General features: G+C 41.9%; 2 protein-coding genes across 3 annotated transcripts; one reads left to right on the forward strand and one right to left on the reverse strand.

Moving 5' to 3' along the window:
- Positions 1-3,800: 3,800 nt before the first annotated feature.
- Positions 3,801-4,518, forward strand: LOC124249947 (small ubiquitin-related modifier 2-like). Its single transcript, XM_046681558.1, has one exon. The coding sequence runs from the start codon at positions 3,856-3,858 to the stop codon at positions 4,141-4,143; it is 288 nt and encodes a 95-aa protein (XP_046537514.1). The 5' UTR covers positions 3,801-3,855; the 3' UTR covers positions 4,144-4,518.
- Positions 4,519-9,001: 4,483 nt separating this feature from the next.
- On the reverse strand, positions 9,002-23,576 carry C1H3orf33 (chromosome 1 C3orf33 homolog). Of its 2 annotated transcripts, none has more exons than XM_046646542.1 (5): positions 23,449-23,576; positions 22,616-22,675; positions 15,598-15,745; positions 11,167-11,327; positions 9,002-9,825 (listed from the first exon to the last, which is right to left on the reverse strand). In XM_046646542.1, the coding sequence occupies exons 1-5, from the start codon at positions 23,557-23,559 to the stop codon at positions 9,424-9,426; spliced, it is 882 nt and encodes a 293-aa protein (XP_046502498.1). In that variant the 5' UTR covers positions 23,560-23,576; the 3' UTR covers positions 9,002-9,423. The 2 variants fall into 2 exon arrangements, with proteins under 2 accessions (XP_046502498.1, XP_046502504.1); XM_046646548.1 differs by lacking the exon at positions 23,449-23,576 and adding an exon at positions 23,136-23,412.
- Positions 23,577-24,205: the final 629 nt, after the last annotated feature.

A 24,205-nucleotide genomic window follows, 5' to 3' on the forward strand; every position in this document is an offset into this window, starting at 1 on the left:
TAACATCCATACCCATCTTCCTCTACTTTCTAGTGGGATGCCTGCTGCAGCATGGCTTGCCAGGCAGTACCATGTCCGCACCTGGGATCTGAACCAGCAAACCCAGGGCCGCAGAAGTGGAACGTGCGAACTTAACCGCTGTGACACGGGGCGGCCCTATTTAAAGCCTTTAAATGCTAATGAAGTCTACACATTAAAATGTATTTGGCCTATGAAGGAAAAAAATATTTAAGGTTAAACTTCTTACCAATAGACAATAACATTTTCAAATGATCCGTTTTTAAATGGGCTATTCATAGTTTTTCTATAACAAGCATATTTAATCATTTCCCCTTTTATATGGAAACGTCAAAAATATTACAAGCAAATGCACTTTTCACCTTACAATTCAGGAGAAAATATAGGTTAAACTGTTTGTCAAGCTCAGGAATGGGTTTGGCCTAGATAATCAGAATCCCAGGTTCCAGGTAACCCACTTCAATATCCGGCAAAGTAATTCATCCTGTGACACTGGATGCAGGTCAAACAGCAGAGCTGTGCCTCCCCAGTGAAGTTCTGCAATTCACCTAAGATTTTCTATACCCCAGGTAGACTTCTCAGGAGATTTTTAGTGAATACTTTTTAAAAGGCAGAAACTATGCTAATTAAAGACAACTTTTCTTATTTTCCACTTTTCTCCAATTTGTTTCAATGTTTTCTCACCTGGGGGGGAATGAAGTATTTAGAGGAAACAATAGTGTCCGGAAGGACCGGGCCCCCTCGCCTTCCTCCCAGGAGCTTCACGGCTGAGCTCTGTGTGTGCTGTTTCCAGAAGGACCTCCCACAGAGCCAGAATCTGCGACTTTCAGGAGGCCCGGGTCTGCTCGGCTGGACGGGCCTGAAACTGAAGTACCCTCTTCCGCCTCGGAAAATGGAAACGATGAGACTCCGTATTTCCGTTATGAAACCTACTGGTTCCCCCTCCCATACCACCGCTGAAAATTCCTGCACACTCCCACCATATAACTAAAAGTACCCATCTTCATAATCTATCCAGTCGTGGAACAGTCATGCAATACGGCTATCATTTTTATAAACATTGAACAGAAGTTTAGGCAAATGAGCGAATTGTATTGGGGAGAGAAAATGAAGAAAGAAATTGGTAAAACAGAATGCAAATTCTAAAGTTCTGAAAGCTGCGGGGGAGGGGGGAATTTACACCACAAGGAAAATTCTTCTATTTCCATGTCACTTGGAACCTTAATGGGGATGCTCTATTACTAACACCTGCTTTTTTAAAGCAGAAAACAAATGGTTAGGTTTTTCCACACAAACACGGGAAAAGGAAAAACTGCATTTTAAAAACCATGTTGATATTTGTTTTGTTTATTTGCATATTTAAACTAAATATATATTGAAGGGGCTTGATTTGTCCAAAATAAATAGTTTCAAATTTGACACGTTTAAAAATGTTCAGACCATTTAAGGCAAATTAATCTTCATGGTGTAGAAGCATGAGATGTATGGGGAAATTAGACTGAAAAAATAGGTTCTGGACGAAATGAAGGGCGACACTGTGACGGTCCACTTCCTTCTTTATTTCATTCCTTTAACAAATATGTGTAGAGTTCCTAATGAGCAAGAAATTGGGCTAAATGCCGTGGAGGGACCAGAAATAGTCCAAAATTTAATAAGGTATGGTTTGAGGACCCACGATCCCTTGCAGGAGAGGGAAGACGGATGGATAAGTAATTATAAGGTGACAAGTGCTAGGATAGACAGGCGTTGGTGTTGTGGAAGAGCAGAAGAGGGCGCTAATTACTCCATTCCAAGTTAAGGTATCTACGAGCTGTTTTGATAACCAAAACAGAAAATAGTCCCATTGGCAGTAATGTTTTTGTTTTTAATAATTGAACCTCATCAACAGAAAGTGGCTTCTAAAGCTGTCCAGCCCTCAGGGAGCAGATCCTCCCCAATGCCTACTTTTAAAGAGACCGTGAAGGTTCAGGGCAATCTTCCAGAGAGAACTGGGGCCCCCAGGTTGACTGAAAAGAAATTCACACACTGCCAGGACTAGGAGTCATCATTATCCCTGTCCAGCAGGATGAGACATATGCTATCAACTAGCAACATCCTATTTCCCCTTGTGTTCTATGTTGGGTGCACTGACATTTGGTCTTAGGCTTCCAGATCTTCAGGAACTAGCTCTGGACGTGACCAAAAGTAATTCATATCACTCAGAGATCCCAAACTAGGGCATGGACTTACTTTCTCAATGAACCCCACCTTCTTTCCTGGCCCCTAGAACCATCGCTATCGCATAGTTTGCAAAACTTCAAAATACCTGGCTAATTAACAGCATCTTCCCCTGCTTTCCATCATTGATACCATTTTTCTCTATTTTAATATTTGGTATTTTGATGCAACTTGAGTGAAAGTTAAATTAATGAGCTCAATAACTATCTTGACATAGAAGTATACTTGGTTCATTTTTAAGCTTTTTTACTATTTTACTTTTAAATTTCTATTCTTAACTTTTTTTTTCTTTCGGTGAGAAGGATTGGCCCTGAGCTAACATCTGTGCCACTCTTCCTCCACTTTGTACGTAGGACACAGTCACAGCATGGCTGATGAGTGGTGTGTAGGTCTGTGCCTGGGATCCAAACCCGCAAATCCTGGGCAGCTGAAGTGGAGCGTGCAAACTTAACCACTACGTCACTGGGCTGGCCTCTATTTTGAAAGTTTTAATTTTTAATCTTGGGTTTTTAATTTTCTTCAGTCTTTTCATAAATTTGTGTTACTTTCTTCCTGTGACTTGCCTTCATTGAAATAGCTGCCTTGGTCATGGCATTAGAAAAGCTCCAGACAGTGTCGGGGCTCAGGACATCCTACCCCAAAATATGGCACCATAGCACACTATTTTAAGCTGAAGAGTTTGAGAAAAGAGCAGAAGCAGGGAGGTCTCTCTGGCCTCCTTCCCTCGCCCTCTCCCCAGCCCTCCCTACAGCTAGAAGAGAGGAGCATCCTTATCTCCAAAGAAAAAGGGACACTCAGAAGAATCCTGACAACTAGGATTTGCTAAACTTCCCCCATTTACTACAGTTGCCTCACTCCTTAACCTATCACACTCCTCCACGACTATGCGCTCGCTCTGCATCAAACCTAGCATAATATGCTCAGGTCTGTTTTTTTGGGTTTTTGTTTCCTTAGGAAGGCTCTTGTGTTCACATAAAACTTACATTAAACAAACTCGTATGCTTTCCTCCTGTTAACCTGTCTTTGTCAGTTTAATTTTCAGACCCAGCCAGGGACCCTAAGAGGGTTGAGGAAAACTCTTCCTCCCCTACAGCACAAAGTAGAGCCGGAGAAAATCTCCACCCCGGCGAACCGCAGCAGCTGCTGCCCTAGTGTATCCACCATCCCTTCCAGTGGAGGCTTAAGCAATAATGATTCTGTTGGTGTCTTGGACTTCTGAAATGCTGCTGTTTCTTGGCTTGTTGAACCATGTTGTCTCTTTATAAAAAGCCACTTTTTTTTTTAAAGATTGGCACCTAAGCTAACATCCATTGCCAATCCTTTTTTTTCCTCCTTCTTCTCCCCAAAGCCCCCCCAGTACATAGTTGTGTATTCTAGTTGTGAGTGCCTCTGGTTGTGCTATGTGGGACGCTGCCTCAGCACGGCCTGATGAGCTGGTGCCATGTCTGTGCCCAGGATCCGAACAGGCAAAACCCTGGGCCGCCAAAGCAGAGCACACAACCACTCGGCCACAGGGCCAGCCCCTAAAAAGCCACTTTTCGGTGCTGCTTGTGTGCTCGTTCGGTGCAGACCTGGTACCTCTTTTGTGAAGCGGCAGCTGAGGAGACTACGGCGTTCGCCATGGCCGACGAAAAGCCCAAGGAAGGAGTCAAGACTGAGAATAACGATCATATTAATTTGAAGGTGGCGGGGCAGGATGGTTCTGTGGTGCAGTTTAAGATTAAGAGGCATACACCCCTTAGTAAACTAATGAAAGCCTATTGTGAACGACAGGGTTTGTCAATGAGGCAGATCAGATTCCGATTTGACGGGCAGCCAATCAATGAAACAGACACACCTGCACAGTTGGAAATGGAGGATGAAGAAACAATTGATGTGTTCCAGCAGCAGACAGGAGGTGTCTATTAAAAAGGGAAGCTGCTACTTTACTCCAGAACTCTCTTCCTCCAGACCAAGAAGACATTCTCAATTAGAAAACCGCAATTTGGTTCCACCGCGTCCTGACTACTACAGTATAGTTTTCTCTATTCTTTCATTTTCCCCTTCTCCATTCCTTTATTGTACATAAAGTAACTGGTGTATGTGCACAAGCATATTGCATTTTTTTTAAACTAAATGGCCAATGGTATGTTTTAATTGACATCAAATGGAGATGGGATAGGGAAAAAGACTGGTTCTGTGAAAATACCCCCTTTCTCCATTAGTGGCATGCTCATTCAGCTCTTATCTTTATATTCCAGTAAGTTATTTTGCTCTCACTGTTTAACAAAAAAAAGAACAACATAAAAATCCTTGCATACCTTGAAAAAAAAAGCCACTTTTCTATTTGCATAAGATTTTTTTTTTTAATCGAGGTAACTGATTTGTAACATTAAATTTCAGGTGTACATCATTATATTTTGATTTCTATGTAGACTCCCTTATGTTCACCACCCAAAGACTAATTACCATCTGTTACTGTACACGTGTCCTTTTACTCTTTTCGCCCTCCCCGCTTTCCCATCTGGTAACCACCAATTTAAACTCTGTATCTATGTTTGTTGTGGTGGTGGTTTAATCTACTACTTATGAGTGAAATCATATGGTATTCGACTTTCTCTTATTTCGCTTAGCGTGATACCCTCAAGGTCCATCCATGTTACGGCAAATTCAAAAAAAGATTTCATTTTTTTTAATGACTGAACAGTATCCCATTTTGTGTATATATATATCACATCTTTATCCATTCATCCACTGATGAACACTTAGGTTGTTTCCAAGTCTTGGCTATTGTGAATAATACTACAATGAACATAAAAGTGCCAATATCTTTTCAAATTAGTGTTTTCGTGTTCTTTAGATAAATACCCAGAAATGGAATAGCTGGATCATATGGTATTTCTATTCTTGATGTCTTGAGAAATCTCCATCCTCTTCTCCATAGTGGCTGCACCAGTTTGCACTCCCACCAGCAGTGTATGAGGGTCCCCTTTCTCCACATCCTCTCCAACACTTATCTCTTGGCTTGTTAATTACAGTCATTCTGACAGGTGTGAGGTGATATCTCACTGAAGTTTTGATTTGCATTTCCCTAATAATGATGCTGAACTGTTGAAAAGCCACTGCTATAAACAACCATTGGATTTGAGACAGACTGTGTCAACAATATGCCCCTTTACAGCACATGGAGTTAGGTTACCCCAGGGAGGGACTCACATCTCCAAGATGCAAACTTCACCTTGGTGAGGAACCAAATGACGCTGGAGACATCCTGAAGAGCATAAAAGTCTTGGCACAAGCCTTGCCTACATCAGACACAGTTAGTTCTCCTAAAGCAGGTTTTGCAACTGCACTAGTTGGTGTGTAGTACTGACTGGGATCTTTACTACAGTCGGAGCTACTAGAGAGCAGGAATATCACCATAGAGAGCAGAACTGTTGGGATCAATGGCCCTAATTTTTCTTCAAGTTTTTAAAAGACGGCATTTGAGGCAGCAGATTCCCTAGGTCTTCCCAGTGGTGGGAAAGGCCAAGCTGATGTAGAAGGTTTCATGATCAAGAGCTATAAAACATCTTGGAGAGAGGAGGAGGTGACAGTTTAGAGTCTACAGGGCAACAACCACCCGTTCCCTCTCCTGTTCACAGGGGGAGGAGGAGATTTGACATTAGCACTTCATTCCCCTTTCTACAAACTGAGGGTGCCATGTCCTGTTTCCACTAAGTTGAGAAATAGTGATTATCTCCTTTCTGACATTTGCTAAGCTACTGGACCAGCCAGCACCACATTTTCCTGAGACAAGGAGAAAGAAGCATGAATAAAAAGAGGGGAGCAAGAGAGAAGAAGTGCCTAATGAATACCCACCATTTAGTTTAACAACACACGGCTTTCCTGTAAGTTGAAGTGACACCATGAAAAGTGGCAGGACTGAGCAGACTTGCTGATATACCCCACACACACCCATGAGTAGAGTAGTGAAGCCAGTCACCTTCCACAAGCAAACTCATGTGTCCTTCCCATCCCAGATGGTGGGGACCCAGCAGTAAAAGGCTGTGGACTAGACTGCCTTGGGAATTAAGCAGGTAGAGAGAGAAAGAGGTAAGACTGTCAAGCCAGGGGTCTATGATAGGAAATCCCTAGAGAGCCCTCACAGAACAATAAACATAACCAAACGTGCTGCAGAAGAGCCAGTATTTGGACATCTGATTCATGGATGGAACCAATAGACACATCACCACCACAAGAGAAAGCAAAATGTGAGACCTTGCTTGTCTGTTTTTCCTCTCTGGGTGTTGCTGGAATATGCCTTTAGCTGCCAAATAACGACAGTGATGGATCACACATATAGCATTGTTTTCACTCTTCCTCCAAGTTTTATTCACCCTTAATTATAAAGCTGGTGTTGCTGTCAACATTCCATACATAAGAAGTATGACTGGAAATGAAAAATAAATAAAACCCCAAAAAAGATATGTGGATCTAAGAGAATGTAGATTGAAAAGGGCCATAAAAATCCAATCCTTTAGAAATACAGTAAGAATTAACTTCATTTGATAAATCTACATTTAAAAAGTAAATAGGTTTACATACCCAAGATACTGAAAGGAAAGACGGCCAGGGGAAAAGGTGGTCACAGACCCTGTTGTTTTGAAGACGAGAGACCAAGAAGTTGTAAATGCTCTATTTGAAAAAGGGAAAGAAACTGGGCTTTGGTTAAGAATTCAGCCTAAAAGGAATTCTTCTGATGCAGGGTCAGTGAGCGGAGGAGTTGAAAGAAAGATTTCTTGGACTCTCAAGATCTGGCAGTAGTGCTCTTTTTATTTAGAGAGTAGTGTGGAATAGCATGGGGACAGGACCCATGGGCAGTGAAGAGCTGCTGCTGCTGCTACATGGGGACAGGACCCATGGGCAGTGAAGAGCTGTAGGCTTGGGGACAGGACCCATGGGCAGTGAAGAGCTGCTGCTGCTGCTGCATGGGGACAGGACCCAGGGGCAGTGAAGAGCTGCTGCTGCTGCCCTGAGTTGAAGGTTAGGGCTAATTTTATAAGGCATGGGTACGTGACTTATTTTTATTGGAAAAAGAAAAGATGATGTAAAAAGTCATTAAATGATTTCAGTGCAGATGGGGTCTGGTTATTGTGCGGTCATATAACTTTTAGATACGAATCTGGCCATATAGATTGGCATGTAGGTGAGGATGCCCTGGGTTTCTCTCCCTGGGGCAGCCCTAATTCATATCATAAAAAAAATCCACCGGGTCATATAGTTTGGCATGTAGGCCAGATCACCTTGGGCTTCTCTAGCTGGGGCAGCCTTAATCCACATCACTTCCACTCTTTCAGATGGCTCCATTATGACCATCTCCAATGACAAAGATCTAGCCTCTGCAATTATCTAGTTCACCTTGCCCTTGGACTATCAAACAAGCTGGTCTGCAATAGAGACTAGAGATAAAAGCCAGAAAAGCAGCTGTTCTTGGCCCAGAAGGCTGCTGGCCAATGGGATTCCCCATAACCTTCAAGTAGGTGTTAAATACTGCCACTACCTAAGTGGAGAACAGAATATTCAGCATGGGGATTGCACATGACAAGAGTCGCATTGATCTATTTTTCTTCTTGCCCACCCTCCATAAAATCAGGATTCTCTACTTCATCACAAAAAGAAAGGTTAGACTGGATCATCTATTCCACAAAAGACCTGTACCAGCCTCACCTTCACACAACTTCACTGGAAAGACAATGCAATGGCTGAGCTGGAGGAGGTCATCAGAACTAATTACAGTGCTAGCTAGGATGAGGCCTGACATCCCTGGGATGCAACCTGGAAGAGAAAAGGGCTCAAGAGCTTGCCACAAAACCTGTTTAAGTGAACTCTGTTAACTTCTCTGTAAATAAAAGTAAAACATTCCTTTAAAACAAAACAAAAAGCTACTGAGGCATTAGACCCAGGGAATAAAAACTAGAATGTAACTTCCTGTCCTATCCTAAAGGTGATGAGATAAGATCACAAAAAAAAAAAAAAGAATCTTTGCAGGGCCAGCCTGGTGGCACAGCGGTTAAGTTCACATGTTCTGCTTTGGCGGCCCGGGGTTCGTGGGTTCGGAGCCCAGGTGCAGACATGGTACTGCTTGGCACGCCATGCTGTGGCAGGTATCCCACATATAAAGTAGAGGAAGATGGGTATGGATGTTAGCTCAGGGCCAGTCTTCCTCAGCAAAAAGAGGAGGATTGGTGGCAGATTTTAGCTCAGGGCTAATCTTCCTCAAAAAAAGAAAGAGAGAGGCTGGCCCCCCGTGGCTGAATGGTTAGGTTCTCGCGCTCCGCTGCAGGCAGCCCAGTGTTTCGTTGGTTCGAATCCTGGGTGCAGACATGGCACTGCTCATCAGACCACACTGAGGCAGCGTTCCACATGCCACAACTAGAAGGACCCACAACAAAGAATATACAACTATGTACCAGGGGGCTTTGGGGAGAAAAAGGAAAAAAAAAAATCTTGAGAAAAAAAAAAAGAAATTGGGAGGCAAGACCGTGCAAGGATTGGCTACTTTAGGGGCTCAACAATGTCATAAGACACCCTATTCTTTCCATCCTCTGTGCTGCCATCCTCAACACTGTTTCTTGTCCTCAGGATTATCTTCCTCATGATTATCCTCATGATTTTGTCCTCAGGATTATCCCCCTCACCAATCTAACACCAGGTAGAAACTGGCCATTCCTTATTACTAGGAATGGTCTAAGCGACGTTATCTTGCAGCACTGCCCCAAATTCACCAGCAGTTCGAAAGCAGGTGGAGAAGAGTGGCCTCAGACACGAGGCATAAACAGTTCCTTTATTATAAATCACCAAAGCTGATGAAATAGGAAAAATAAATACTCTTTAAACAAAAATTAAATATGGCTGCCTAAAATAACTAAAATAACACAATGGCCAATAGTTAAGCTCTTTTGAAATATCAGCACTACGTGTATACATCCTTCAACCTGGTAACTTTTTATAGAGTGTTTCATTTTTCCTAAAAGTATATTACATTAATCACAATTTGTTTAAATTATTATGATATTACATCCATAACAATCATCTAAATACTGAAATACCATTAGAATACAACTTTGATCATTTGGGGAAATTTCCATTTCAAGTCAATGAAAAATATCCATATATTTACATATTTTACTCTTCAAGGTAGGTAACCTCCAGATTTCTTGGAATATTTTACCCTTTTCTACGAAAGTGTATGCGACTTGTAAATTCTCTGAACTTCAGTACTAAGGAGTAGTTACTCATGTTGTCTTTCCATGCTTCATATGTCCTTCTAAATTTGTCATAATAACTCTCTTTTTTCAAGTTGAAATCTGATCCAGTTTTTTTTAAATTACTGTATTTTCCCCATATTTCTCTCCAGGAGCCTTTGAATTTTTCCAAATAACTTTCTTTTTCAGATTCTTCTTTCCATATTCCTTCTCTTTTTTTCAAGGCTGTTAATTCAGCTTTAAGTAAGTTTCTGTGAATTCTCCAATAGATTTTAGAATCATGGTTTAGCCCTTTAACAAGAACAGTTTTGCCAAGGCCTCTTCTCAGAATTTCTTCATTCAGACTCACAGTAAAATACCTACCCTTGAATAGAAAATAACACAAACCAATTATTTAAGAAAATTGCTAGTATACCCATGTCATCTTTTCACTTTAAAATCAATCATTCAGCAACTTCAGACTTCCAGACAAAAGCCAAAAACATAAAGCAAAAGGGTCCCCAAGAGCTTAAAACAGCTATTGTTAAATCCAAGAATTTCATTACTGGAAGAGATCTCGCTCAAAGTCAACTGCCTCTTATCACATATTATGTGGTTCTCCACAGGCTCACTGGTCCCCAACCTAAAGAGGCGTAGAAGCAGTAAAGTCTAAGAAGCACCTTTGGTTTGTTTGCTGTTGTTTGGAGGGGAAACGGAGCACACAAGATATGCAAAATGTCAGCGGGCCACAGCAAAAGCAACTAAAACAAATAAGAAGTAGAAAAAGGCAAAATGAACTGAATCATCACTGAAATTAGGTTCAGAATTCCAGTGCTTAGGAAGACACTGGCATGTAAATAATGTAAATACATTTTTAAAAGACTTCCCACAAAATAATTAACATGAAAATACTTCTGGCCCTTAAATCTTCATCCTTTAGGAAATTTCATTCATGGAATATCTCCCTCCTTAATGAAATGGATAAATGGGATGTTTTCCCCCCACTAATTTACAGTATAAAAGGGATCCTGCTTAGCTATTTCTATAGTCCTTGTGAGATTTTAACCTAACAAGATTAATTTTAACAAAGGGTTAATAATTTAGTAGCTTCTGGTATATGATGGTAAGGCATAAACAAATACGGTTTTAAAAAGCTTATCATATTTTTCTCAATCTTTTAAATTTTAGGAGCTCATTCCCTTAAACCAAAATCAGAATAATTAAAATTCAACCTCACACATTAGTGAAATTCAACAGATGTAAATTACCACCATACGCATATAGTATGGTGTGGTCCCCTTCTAGAAAGCAATGCGAGGTGAAGTATTTAAAGTGAAGTTTGGGCTCAGGAGCCAGAAGGAGCTGGCTTGAATACAGGCTCTCCCACTGTGCTACCCTGAGTCCCACCTGCAAATGGGAATAAAAACAATGACTCCATAGGGTCGTTTCGAGGATACATAAAAGAGACTTCTCAACTCAAAAGAGAAGATAAATATTTTTCTAAGGCCTTTGGCATCTTTTATATAATTCTATTTTTTCTATAATAAACATCTATAACTAAAATTTTATAACAAAATTTATATGTGGAACACCTGGTCTCTATATATAATCACTGTGTAGCAGTTTAAAGACCAAAAAATTTAGTCCCATTATATATTCAAGGTTCTAATGATGTGTTCATGTATAAAGAATAAAATATTGCTCGTTATTTCTTCACACTACTTACCCTATTCACCAAAAGGTAGCAAAAGAGTGTTGAATTCTCCTTTCCAAGAAGCTGGAACCATAGAAGTTGGGAAGGTTTTAGCTCTTTCTGTAACCACATCTTCCCAGTTTCAGTGAGTTCTACTCCAGCCAGCTGAACCAGCAAAACACCGCATGGCTCTTCTAAAAATGTCAGATGGGAAAGAGTTTAGCTCTAATTCCAGGCTGCAAAAACAAATTCCAAAATCATTTAGCCCCCCAAAAACAACCAAATATATTATGTTTACTTATAAATCCTCAGACTCTATGTAGGTCCATTTATTTCCATATTTAAGTCTTCTTTTAAAACAAGTATACAACAGACGGGAATAATTTCAAAAACTCATTTCAACAAGCTCTGGAATAAGATGTAGAGTTTAACCAACTTTCTTTTTTAAACCTTCCAGATTTATTTCTATGTAAATATACACATAACGCTATAGACATGTAGTTCAATAATATGGGTTCTTACTACCAAAAGAACTGTACAAACTGCTCTTTCACTTACCTTATTGAGGCTTTCTTCCCATCTCAATAAATATTGATTTACATCAACATTTTTTTATACATTTTGTGAAACTGACTTCCAGACAGAATTTTATCAATTTATATTCAAAGTAACATAGTATTAAGGTTTGTTTACCCCAACTCTTGATAAAATTTTAACCAATTTAACTTTTTAAAGATTCATATAGAACTTTTATTTTATTTTAAAAATTTTTTTTGGTGAGAGAGATTGGCCCTGAGCCAACATCTATGGCAATCTTCCTCTATTTTGTATGTGGGACACAGCCACAGCATGGCTTGATGAGTGGTGTGCAGGTCCATGCCCAGGATCTGAACCCATGAACCCCAGGCCACCAAAGCAGAGCACACGAACTTAAACACTACACCACCGGGCCAACCCCTGGCCTTTTTTTTTTTTTTTTAAATGTGTGCATAAAAGATTTCTTGAACAGCTGGGAAAACGAAGGGATTCATATCACAGAAACAAGCTCTACTGTTTAGGTGAAAATATTTTATGGGTATAACTTAACCTTATTTGGTAGATTTGTTCCTGGAAGATTTGTTGTTAAATTTTTATTGACCACATCATACTTTAAATGCTCAACGGGGAATGGCTAATTTTAAAGGAATCTGGCGACCTTTGGTAGAGTGAAGAATTAAGACATTAACACTTACGGTTGATAATGTTGAATTAGAGCAAAAGCCTTGATCTCAAAGCTTTTATTGGAAGACAGTTGGTGTTCATGGCAACACTAAAGGATTGGAGAGAGACTTCAGAACCTTCATGCCGCCCTTAGCTCATTATGTACCAACAATTTGAATTTATCTGATCTTTATTATATGTTCTGCCCTAATCTGTGTATTTACTGCATGACAGGTTTTTGCTAAGGGCATGATCTTCCTACTTAGATCTTTAGATACTTCTCTAACTGAAATTCTAGGACAGGTTTCAAGAAACCCATGTCCTAAGGAAAATCTTCTTCTGTTATCAAATAATACTGTATCAGGGGCTTAGCATATCTTCTTGAAAGCAAGCATATTTTTTTCCTAGCAGTTAGATAAACTTAACTTTATACTTTCGACCACTTGTATAAGAGTTCGATATACATTAAATGTATAATTTCTTTAAGAAAAAGACTAAGATTTTTTTGTCACCCATCATCCCTTTTGGAAAGTTATAAACTTTTTCTGAAATCTTGTTAAATTGGTTAAGGGTCTGGCCTGGTGGCATAGTGGTTAAGTGAGTGTCAAACAAGAGGAAGATCACGCAGACCTGAGACAAATGCTGAAGTAAATCACCACTAAGGGGTTTGTTATATTTCTGCTCCATCAGATGGGTAGGCAACTTCATGACTAAACATTCTTAAGGTTTTAAGAAAGACAGTACATCATAAAAAAAAATGGATATACCCTGGATTTGTATAATATTGGAAGTGGATTCATGACAATTGACAACTTCATAAGAAAGGGGTATCACATATATCAAAAACATCATTTTTTTCACCATCAGGGATAGAAGTTTTGAATAATTTCCTCACTACACTGCAGGTTTTATGACTACCATAGGCTCAGACCCTCTTGTTTGCCACTCTATACTGAGACTATAAGTAGAGCCAGCATTCAGTAAGTATCTACTGAAGATACAACGTGTTCTAAAGGTTTCACATCATCAAATTTTTAAGTTGTGTGTGTGTGTGCCTCCTCGCCATACACCCCTCAGATAAGATCATGGATGGGAGGTACGTCACCGAAGAGTCATGAGGAAGGAGTCATGTTTGACGGCAGTGGAAACCACAGACCAGAACTGGAAACAGAGCACAGGTCCCCACAGCACTGCTTGTTCTACTAGGCCACACAGCCTACTCTGATGTAGTCATCCGAACCAACTTTTTTGTTACAATGGCCTCAATTTTGGGGGCCTGGATCCTAGCCCTCTTCACAAAAAAATCGAAGTCCATTTCCAGCCTATAGGCCAGGTAGTGAAAACAGTGAAGGTACGGAAGGAGCTTTCAATTAGTAGCTATTTTGAAATGAACATTATGCTCTACTATCTTATTGTATCATTCAAAATGGTGCTGGGTGGCAACTTTCTAGTTCTCCAATCATTTTACAGGTAAACTGATTTAACTAATGTAAGTGTAAAATGATCTCTTTCACACGAGCAATTTATGTCAGTCACAAAAAAGTATTAACGCTATCATCACACTTGTAGTGGTCAACATCTGTTAAGAAACATAACACAAACATCCATCTACTTTAACTTTTGCATTTCTAAACATGGAAATCTGGACTAGGTAGGAGAAATCTGTTTTCCAGCTCTGATATCATGAGTTATTAGGTAGATGGCTGTGCACACGGCATTTCACCTCTACAGAAGATATTCAAATAAGTAGGGGAGAAAAGTCAGGTTGGAATTGAGGCTTCCTGAGGCTCCTTTCAGCTCTAATATTTTGATTCTATGCACCAAGTAGACAAACATTATTATTCGATATGAAGCCCGTTAATGACACGCAGGTATCGCAATTACAGTGCTGTGCACCGCATGGCTTCTGGGGATTCCTGCGGAGTCTCGTCCTCAGAGCTGTGCAGTGTACTTACTACTTCAGATATGAGGGATTTAATTACAACCGAGAAGCTAGAGGACTGGTGAGGCGTAAACCCCGGTTAGAGCTGAAATGGCCAACAAATACACATCGTAGGGAATCTCTCTTCCGGGAACGACAGTCGTTCAAACCACACAAGTTCTGTGTGATGTGTTCAAGAGTCAATCATGTCAGGTGTGTCTGGGTAAAAGAATCTCTTATTCCTTTAGTCTTATCTCATTGAACAGAGTGGTATTCATTCATCTGAGGGTTAAAAAAAACCCTTTTCTTCACAAAATTAAAATACTATTAACAAGTCTCTATTGGCTAATGATTATTTTTTCTAGGGACTGTGAATAATGAGATAGGAAAAGGTGCCTGCCCACCAGGGCTCACAGTTTAGTGGGAGGATAGAAACCTAAAGCATAATTATAGGAAAATGTGCATAAGTACTGTAGCTGTGGTGTGTATCTGCTGCTGTGGGGCACAGTAGAGAAGGGCTAATTCTGCTTGGGAGTTAAGAAAAGCTTCACAGAAGAGCTGACGTTTGAGCTGGATCCTGGAGAATCAACCCAAGTTCAACAGGAGCCAAGGCCTCTCAGCACAAAGGGAGCTGGGGGAAGGGGCTGAGGGACAGGAGAAGAGTGTGAGCAGCAGGAAGGTCTGACAGGAAGCAGGGAGAAACAGGAATCGCAGCAGGAAAGAGCTGGCCCCTGCCCAGCTCTGCAGCCTCCGGTGCTGCCTCCCGCCCCTTTCTTCTGTGTGCCCCAGCCTTAGCAGAAGAGCCAAGCTCGATCCCACACATGTTCTTCCGAGCTGCCTCCCTCACTCTTCAGGTCTCTAAGCAGCAACTCCTCAGTGACCTCTGACCACTCTAGATGTGCAGGTCCCCCTTCACATAACTCGTAATTCTCACCCCAGCACTCTGTTTCTTGTCTTTGTAGCTCTTAGGACAATTTCTGTTTTGCTTGCTGCCCATCTTCCCCTAGATTATAAGCTCCAGGGGAAAGTGGTGTTGCTTGTTTCACTCTGCACAGGCAGGCACAGGGCAAGGACATAACAGGTACTCCATGTTTGCTGAACGAATGCTGGAACACCTGAATGAAATACCGAGTGGGTGAATAAAAAAAGGATGGAAGGAAGAAAGGAAATCTGGAGCCAATTAAATAGTTCCTTGTACATAAGGTGAAGACTTTGGACTTTCTCTCATCGACAGTGAAGAGTTAGTAAAAATTAAAACGATATTTTTGTTATTTTATAAATAACTTCTAACAAAAGAACACTAAAATACTTATTTAGTCATCTTATTCTTGCACCTTACTTACTTCTCCATGAAGATATAATAGGTAAAGTAATAGGAATATGCTCAATTTCTAAACCACTGTCGGTTATTCGGCGTAATCGTCCACGTAGTTTAACATTCCTTCTTATAAATTCCACTGGAATTTCTGAAGAACTCGTAAATTTTGAAGTCTGTTGATTTACAAGGAGAAAAATACAACATTTTATTATTATTTTCATATAAAGTATGTCAAATTATCTCAACATTCAACAAGGAGATATAACCAGTGAAAAATTTTAATTTGGTTCTTAATATTTTAATGATTTAATCAAAAGTTTTATGGGGCCAGCCTGGTGGCACAGCAGTTAAGTGCGCACATTCCACTTTGGTGGCCCGGGATTTACTGGTTTGAATCCCGGGTGTGGACATGGCACCACTTGGCAAGCCATGTTATGGTAGGCGCCCCACATATAAAGTAGAGGAAGATGGGCACGGATGTTAGCTCAGGGCCAGTCTTCCTGAGCAAAAAGAGCAGGATTGGCAGCAGATGTTAGCTCAGGGCTAATCTTCCTCAAAAAGAAAAAAAAAGTTTTATAGCAACATTATCTAGAAACCTTTAGTTACTATTTTACTATTTCAAGCTACCACATATACAACGTTAAACAGACTCCTAACTTCTAAAAGGCTCACATTCTCAAAATATGACACAATTTATCAAAAAGCAGGGAGTATCTATCCGTGCCTGGCACCACACAAATCTGGTAAAACAGTCACTATCCTATTCTATACATGGACAGTCCATTCATGCAGGTAGACCTGGGAAACCTAAACAACACTGAGTCAAATTAAGTTAGAATTCTTAATCAATTAGATTTATTTTCTTATTTTTTATCCCACAGGAGAAAAAAGCCAACATGAGGAATTGACTTACATACCTACCACTAGGTAACACCCTGGGGTTAGTCAACACTTTATAACTATGACTTCCACATTAAGAACACCATGGGACAGGGGCCAGTCTGGTAACACCCTGGGGTTAGTCAACACTTTATAACTATGACTTCCACATTAAGAATACCATGGGACAGGGGCCAGCCTGGTGGTGTCGAGGGTAAGTTCTCGCACTCCACTTCAGCAGGCCAGAGTTTACAGGTTTAGATCTTGGGTGCAGACCAGTGGCAGCATCCCACATAAAAGAGAAGAAGATTGGCACAGATGTTAGCTCAGGGCCAATCTTCCTCCCCCAAAAAACCAAAACCCAAAACAAAAAAGCAATACTTTAGGACAAGCTTCATTCATGATTCATAATCATGGCTAGGTTAAGAGTAGCACATACACTGAAAGATAAGTTAGCACTCGACTTCCTAAGACAGTAAAGTTGAACTAAACATAAACCTTTTTTCAAATGTTCCACACGAGAAAAACATTGTAGTGGACAAATCCAGAATGTGGAACATTCAATGGGATAAATGACTTGTTGTTCTAACAAATCAGTGGCTTCAGGGGAAACAATGGTGATGGGACAGAATGGACTGTTATAAAATAAATGAGACTTAAGAGATACAACAAACAAATCAATATACAGACGAACTCTGATTTGAACAGATCTTCTATTAAAAAGAGATATCACTGAGACAAGCAAGGAAATGTCAATATAAACTGGGTTTAGATGATACTAAGGGATTACTAATTAAATCAGATGTGATAACATTATAGGACAAACTGACATTATAAGCCTCTTGATGCAATATAACAGGAAGTTTACACCATTACCTACTTGTCCAAACCTAACAAGGAAACACACAAATCCAGATTATGGGACGTTCTATAAGACAAGTGGCTTGGATTCTTCAAAAATTACAGTGTCATAAAAGACAAAAATTAAAAATAATGATAAGGTGAGGGTAATACACTAGATTAAAGGAAACTAGAGACGTGACAACTAAATCAATGCATAATCCTTGGCTGAATCTTAGATTGGGGAAAAAAATAGCTATAAAGGATATTTTGAGAAAATAAATGTGAAAAAAAAATGTGAGCAAAAATATTAAATTTATTTGTTGTGATAATATTAATGTGGTTATGTAGGAAAATATCTCTGTTCTTAGGAAGTATACTATGAAGTACTTATGGGACAAGTTTCATGTCTGCAACTGGCTTTCCAATGGTTTCAGAGAAAGAGGGACAAAGCGCAAAATGTGCCAAAACGCCTGATCTAGATGAAAAGTAGGTGAGTGTTACAGAATTCTTCTGAAGAAAATGTTGGGGGTAAAAAGATTCTGGATCTAATGTCAGCATTCATTCAAGAACATGAAATATACAGAATGTAAACAAAAAGGAGAAATTCTAAATCAAACCATGAGACTTTAAGTGAGTCACCTGACAAAAGTTGTTTATGAGCAGGAAAAACAGAGAAATGTGGGCTAAATGTCCAAATAGATGGCTCCTGTTTGGTTCTGCGTCATCACTAAGGTGGCCCTGATGAATTAGTCAACGTCAATGGAAGGGGCACTTTAGAAGGAAGCCAGGGGGCCGGACCTGGATCTGCTCCAGTTTAATATGATCACTAATGACCTGAATGAGAGCGTAAGGATCCCAGATGAGCACGGTCTGATGCTTGGAAGGGTATGAACATGGAAAGTCAGCGTTATTATTCAAGAAGATCTCAACTAGAATAATAAGCTAAAATGTAAAAGTCTGTCCCTGTACTCCCCGAAACTAAGGAAGCACAGAAGAGAATATACTAACAGTAGCATATATAAAAAGACTTAGAGCTTTAAGTTAATCGTGAACTCACAATGAGTGAAAGTGTGACAAGACTACCAAAAAAGTGCAAACTCCCTCTCCCCTCTGCTCTCCCACCCCCCACAAAGCAACATTATTAGGAGCAGGTACAGAACAAGAGAAAGGAGGGAGAGACTGCTCCAAATCAGGCCCTAAGTGGAACAGACTGTCCAGTTCTGCATATCACACTTCATAAAAGACTTCAACAAACTGGAACAATGCCAGAAGAGGGAAAAAAAGATAGTAAAGAGCCTGGAAAACACATCACTTAAGAAAACCAAGAGCATTTTACACAGGGAAGGCAAGTCTTAGAAGGAGTAGAGAGGGCCATTAAAGATATCTTCAAGGGGTACCAGCCCCGTGGGCTATTGGTTAAGTTGAGTGTGCTCCACTTTGGTGGGCTGGGTTCGGTTCCAGGGTGCAGACGTACACCACTGGCCATACTGTTGCAGCAACCCACATACAAAATAGAGGAAGACTGGCATAGATGTCAGCTCAGGGTGAATCTTCCTCAGCAAAAAAAAAAAAAAAAAAAAAAAAGAGATGTCTTCAATTACTAAAAGTCTATCCCTTTTAATTCTGAGGTGTTTTCATTAAAGGGTATACATAAAATGACAGAAGACTGCCCTGATTTTTCAATTTTCAGAAATTACAAAAGAGCTAAGGGAGGAAACTGAAATAGAATCCAAAGTTGCTACTCTCAAGGAGCTCACAGTCTGTGTGAAGAATCTAGAAAGGCAGATCCCACCGCATCTTCCTCTCTGGATCAATAACCCTCCACATCAGAAAGCTCAGTGCTGTGCTTCTAGGACAAGGCAGGCACCGTCTGGAAGATGAAGAAACAATGTACGCAAAACCAGAATATAGCTGCGGAGCAACAAAAGACTAGCTTTAACACAAAGTGTAAGCACTAAGGGGTCAAAAGTGGAAAGCACAGACATCTTTAAAGGAAGTGAGAGGCTGGCCTGGTGGCACAGTGGTTAAGTTCACATCTTCCGCTTCAGCAGCCCGGGGTTCACCGGTTCGGATCCTGGGTGCGGAAATGGCACCACTTGGCAAAAGCCATGCTGTGGCAGGCGTCCCGCATATAAAGTAGAGGAAGATGGGCATGGATGTGAGCTCAGGGCCACATAAATAAATAAAGGAAGTGAAGCCTGAGCTTGTAATAAACAGTCTGCTCTCTAGAAGAAGCAGAAAAATGATGCCACTAACAAGGATGCTTCAGTGGTGAAGGACATGTCCTAAAGACAATCAGACAAAGGCTGGAAGCATGATGGTGTAGAGAAAATAATAGGGGCTCTAAATTCAGGAAGACGTAATTTGAAATCCAGTTCTGCCACGTACTAGCTGGATGATCTTTTGAAAATTGTTTAACTTCTTTGAGCATCCATCTCCTCATCTATAAAAATTAGGTGTCAGAATACCTGTATCACAGGATTATTATAAATATTCAATGAAATTATGTATATAAAGTGTTTCCCACAGCACCAAACTCAATAATCCTTTAAATTTATTTTTTACTTTTTTCTTTTGAGGAAGATTAGCCCTGAGCTAACATCTGCTGCCAATCCTCCTCTTTTTGCTGAGGAAGACTGGCCTTGAGCTAACATCTGTGCCCATCTTCCTCCACTTTATATGTGGGATGCCTACCACAGCATGGCGTGCCAAGCAGTGTCAGTCTGCACCCAGGATCCGAACCAGCGAACCCCAGGCTGCCAAAGCAGAGTGTGTGAACTTAACCACTATGCCACTGGGTTGGCCCTAATAATCTTTTTTACTTTTTAAATATGAAATCTGGAGTTGTCTACCAATAACCGAAAGAATACAAAAGCTTGATAAGGTCTCAGAGGGAGGAAGACGGGGAGAAAAACAGCAATACAAAAAGAAAGCTGAGGAGGAGCTATCAAGGCTCCTTGTGGCAGGCCCTTGGTTGGTTAATGCAGTATCCATTCCCAAGCCCCTTCTCCCTTGCCAGCACCATGCACTCTAAGGGATAGAAAAGCTAAATGGCTGCTTTCCCAGCCTTCTTTCCACCTAGAGATGGCCATGTGACAACAGAATGTAAGCAAAAGTCTCCTGAGCCTTCTGAGAAAGTTTTTGCTTTCTTGATAACAGAAAAAGATGTAGCTGGCACCTTTCCTTTCCCTCTTCTGCCACCTTGAATGCTATCTGGAGCTACAGCAGCCATTCTATGCCATGAAGAAAGGCCAAGAGAATCAGACTCATCTAAACTATGTCACTGAGCCAGGGAAGCAATGCCAGCAGCCTCCGACCTCCAGAGTTCTTGTGACATGAGAAAAATAAACTGTTTATCAGGTTAAGCCACCACTGGTTGGGGTTTCTCTTACTTGTCACCAAACTCCTCCAACTGTAATACAACAGAGTTATTTATCCCCTACTGTTCCAATGTTCTTTTTCTAACCCCTTAGCTTGCTCTTCTCATCACTGGTTAGTCACTATTATTAAAAACCATAAAATCTAAGGAAAAAAAGACACCAGAACTATAGTCTAAAATTAATAACTTCATAACATACTAATATAAATTTGTATCAATCAATAAACAAATTGCATAAACCAACAACACATCTAGTATTGCGTAAGCAGGACTGGGTCACGAAAGTTAATGAGAATAAAAATGAAAATAATAAACAGTAACTCACTCTGGTTTTAATTATTACCAAAGTGAAGTACTGAACTATATACTGAAAACAACAAAGAACTTAAAATGACCCATAAATGACACGTGAGTTTTTTAAGGACTGACAAGAGAAATGATCCCTCAGCATTATTTTTACCTAAACTCTTAATGAAATCATTTATGATTTTGGCAATTGTGAAAGCTTAAAAATACAAATATCATGGGACATATAGATTATAAAATAAAGAAAAAAGTAGAATGAAAAGAATAAATTTTCAAAAGTTCCATTCTAGAAATATATATATACAAGCTAAAAATGAGAGACTTACAAAATCATGGAGGTGTTATAAGCGCCTACTATATTATAAGATTAAAATGAGTTCAAGGCATTAAAAAAAAAAGATAAGTGTTCTGACATTGGAGTCAGGGGAAAAAGGCAACAGTTGGAAAAGATGTAGAATATTGAGTAATGCTATGTAGCCAATGATAACACTGAAAGAATAGAGAGATGATAAACGTAGGAAATGAATATACATAGAAGCAATAAATCCATGCCAGACGGTAACATGACACTACAATTACATCCTAGTGCAAGAACCTGTTAAATGAAAAAATACTACTAAATCTTGAACTACCAAATGGATTTCCGCAATGTCTCTTATTAAAACATTATTGAGGGGTCGGCCCGTGGCCGAGTGGTTCAGCTTGCATGCTCCACTGCAGCGGCCCAGGGTTTCACTGGTTCAGATCCTGGTCGCAGACATGGCACCGCTCATCAAGCCATGCTGAGGCAGCGTCCCACATGCCACAACTGGAAGGACTCACAACTGAAAACACACAACTATGTACTAGGGGGCTTTGGAAAGAGAAAGCAAAAATAAAATCTTTAAAAAAAAATAAAAATAAAAATAAAACATTATTGAGAAGCCAGCACCATGGCAGAGTGGTTAAGTTCTCTCACTCTGCTTCAGAGGCCCAGGGTTTCCCAGGTGTGGATCCTGGGCATGCACGTAGCATGGCTCATCAGGCCATGCTGAGGCAGTGTCCCACAGGCAGAGCTGGAAGGACCTACAATTAGAATATATAACTATGTACTGGGGGGTTTTGAGGAGAAGAGGAAAAAAAAAACATTACTGAAAGTGAAAAAGAAAACATGGCAATGGAAAACACAAATTATTATTTTTTTTACATTGTACATCTTGCCTGATTCATAAAACAATAGATCTTACAGATTGCTGGAAATCAGAGAAGGTATAAATTGTTCAGCGCTAAGGAACACAGTTCAACTGTGATCTAAATCTGAACCACTACAGAAAACAGTTTTGAGATATTTCACAACGTCTGCAACGCAAATTTGTGATTCCACCATTCTAGGAAACTAAATCCTTTTCAGATTCCTTTTTGAGCAGGAAGACAAGTGATTATGGAAATGTGGGCTGTGCAACCACTTTCCTTAAATCCTATGGATGTGTTACTTTTAAACCAAGATCTTAAAATATACTCATTGATCTAAAATACTATTTAAAAGTTACTAATGTGAATAACAAAATGATGCACTGCTTGAGATAATACCTGTCCGAAGCGAGAAATGATTAACTGTCTAACGCTCACCATAACGGCTTCTCCCTTCTGAACTTACCAGTCGAACACTTCTTAGAAGTAACATCATCCCAGCTGCGGCCATTACGGTGCTGATGTTCTGCAAAAAGAGATTTTACGATTAATTCTAATTATTATTCACATAAAGTATTCACATAAGGTATCAAAGTACTAATTAGAGGGGGAAAAGAAGACCGTCCCCCCATATCTAACAGTCCAAATAAGGCACATCCTTCAACTAAAAGCCCCTTTCTTCCAAACGCCTTTCTTCACCGCCCGCTACTCCGGAGTCTTCTCCTTTCCTCCCACGCGGCTGCGCCTCCAGCAGCCACGCCGCCAGCCTCCTACCCCGGACACGCCTCGCGCGGCGCCCACAGCCCGCAGCGGGAGTCTGCGCGTTCGCTAGAACAGACCACCACCAACACCTTAAGGGGCAGCCCCGCGGGAGACACGTGCGGGTGAAAAGTCGGGAAAGGAGCGATGTTTTTAAGATGAAACAGACCCAAAAGGTTAATTAGAAACAGGAGCTGCGCAGCACCCTCCCCAAGAGCGAGCCTCACACGCTTTCCTTCCAGGAACAGAGCCAGGCACGGGGGTGACACGCACGGGGCCGCCCCGGGCTGAGCCGCTCGGCGCTGACGCGTCCCGACCCGGAGCCCCGAGGCCCCGACGCGCGCTGCGATCCGGCGTCGCCTGACCGGGCGACCGGCCGACCACCCGGTCCCCGGCGGGAGGGCGCGGCGGCCCCGTCCCGGGAGACGCCCCCCGCCGGCCTGCCGCGCTCGCGCCCGAGTCCCCGTCGGAGCCCCGCGCCGCGGCCCGCCCCGCACGCTGCGCCGCGCCCGGCGCCCGCCGGTGCCCGGCCGTCTGTACCCGGACCAGGCGCAGGTGGTCGTCCGCCCACTGCGACACGCGCGCCACCGCGTTGGGCGCCGCCGCGGCCTCGCCGGGCTCCGAGGAGGGAGCCGCGGAGCGCGCCGCCATCTTCCCGGCCTCCCGCGCGCTGGCGCCGCGTTCCCCGCCCCCTGCCCCCTGCCCCCTGCCCCCTGCCCCCGGCGCACGACGGCGGGGGCGCCGCCGGGGGGCGTGGGACGGACGACGGCTGGGGCGCCGCCGGGGACGTGGGACGGACGACGGCTCGGGAGGGTGGGGGTCCTCTAGGCTACAGACGACGGAGGGCTCTTTGCGCCGTGGGCGGGTGGGGGCTCCTGCCTGGCGGACAGAGGCCCCTGTCCGCGTTCTCGGCGGGGACAAACGCCCCCTGTCGCTCCTGCGGTCGCCCGTGGCCGGGCCTCCCAGGCGGCGGTGGGTCTGGACCACAGGAGCCCCGAGCATCTGTGCTGGCGCGGGGGCCCGGCCGCGCTGGCGGGAGTGTCCCTCCGTGACTCGGTTCACCCGGCGGCGCGGGCTCCTCGGCGGTGCCGCCCCCGACCCCCACGTGGCGCGGGTAACCGTGTGGGCTTCTCGAGTTTGAATCCAGTTTCTGGATTGTCGCACAAAGGCCCCGGAGGCTGATGTCAGACGCTGTAAATCTTGGAACTGTTCCTTGATTGAATGTAGGGAACTGCTGTCAAGAAATCAGTACCTGGATAACTTTATGGTGATCATTTTCCTGTATATACATATATCA

This window comes from Equus quagga, chromosome 1 (genome assembly GCF_021613505.1).
Source record: "Equus quagga isolate Etosha38 chromosome 1, UCLA_HA_Equagga_1.0, whole genome shotgun sequence".
Classification (NCBI taxonomy): Eukaryota; Metazoa; Chordata; class Mammalia; order Perissodactyla; family Equidae; genus Equus; species Equus quagga.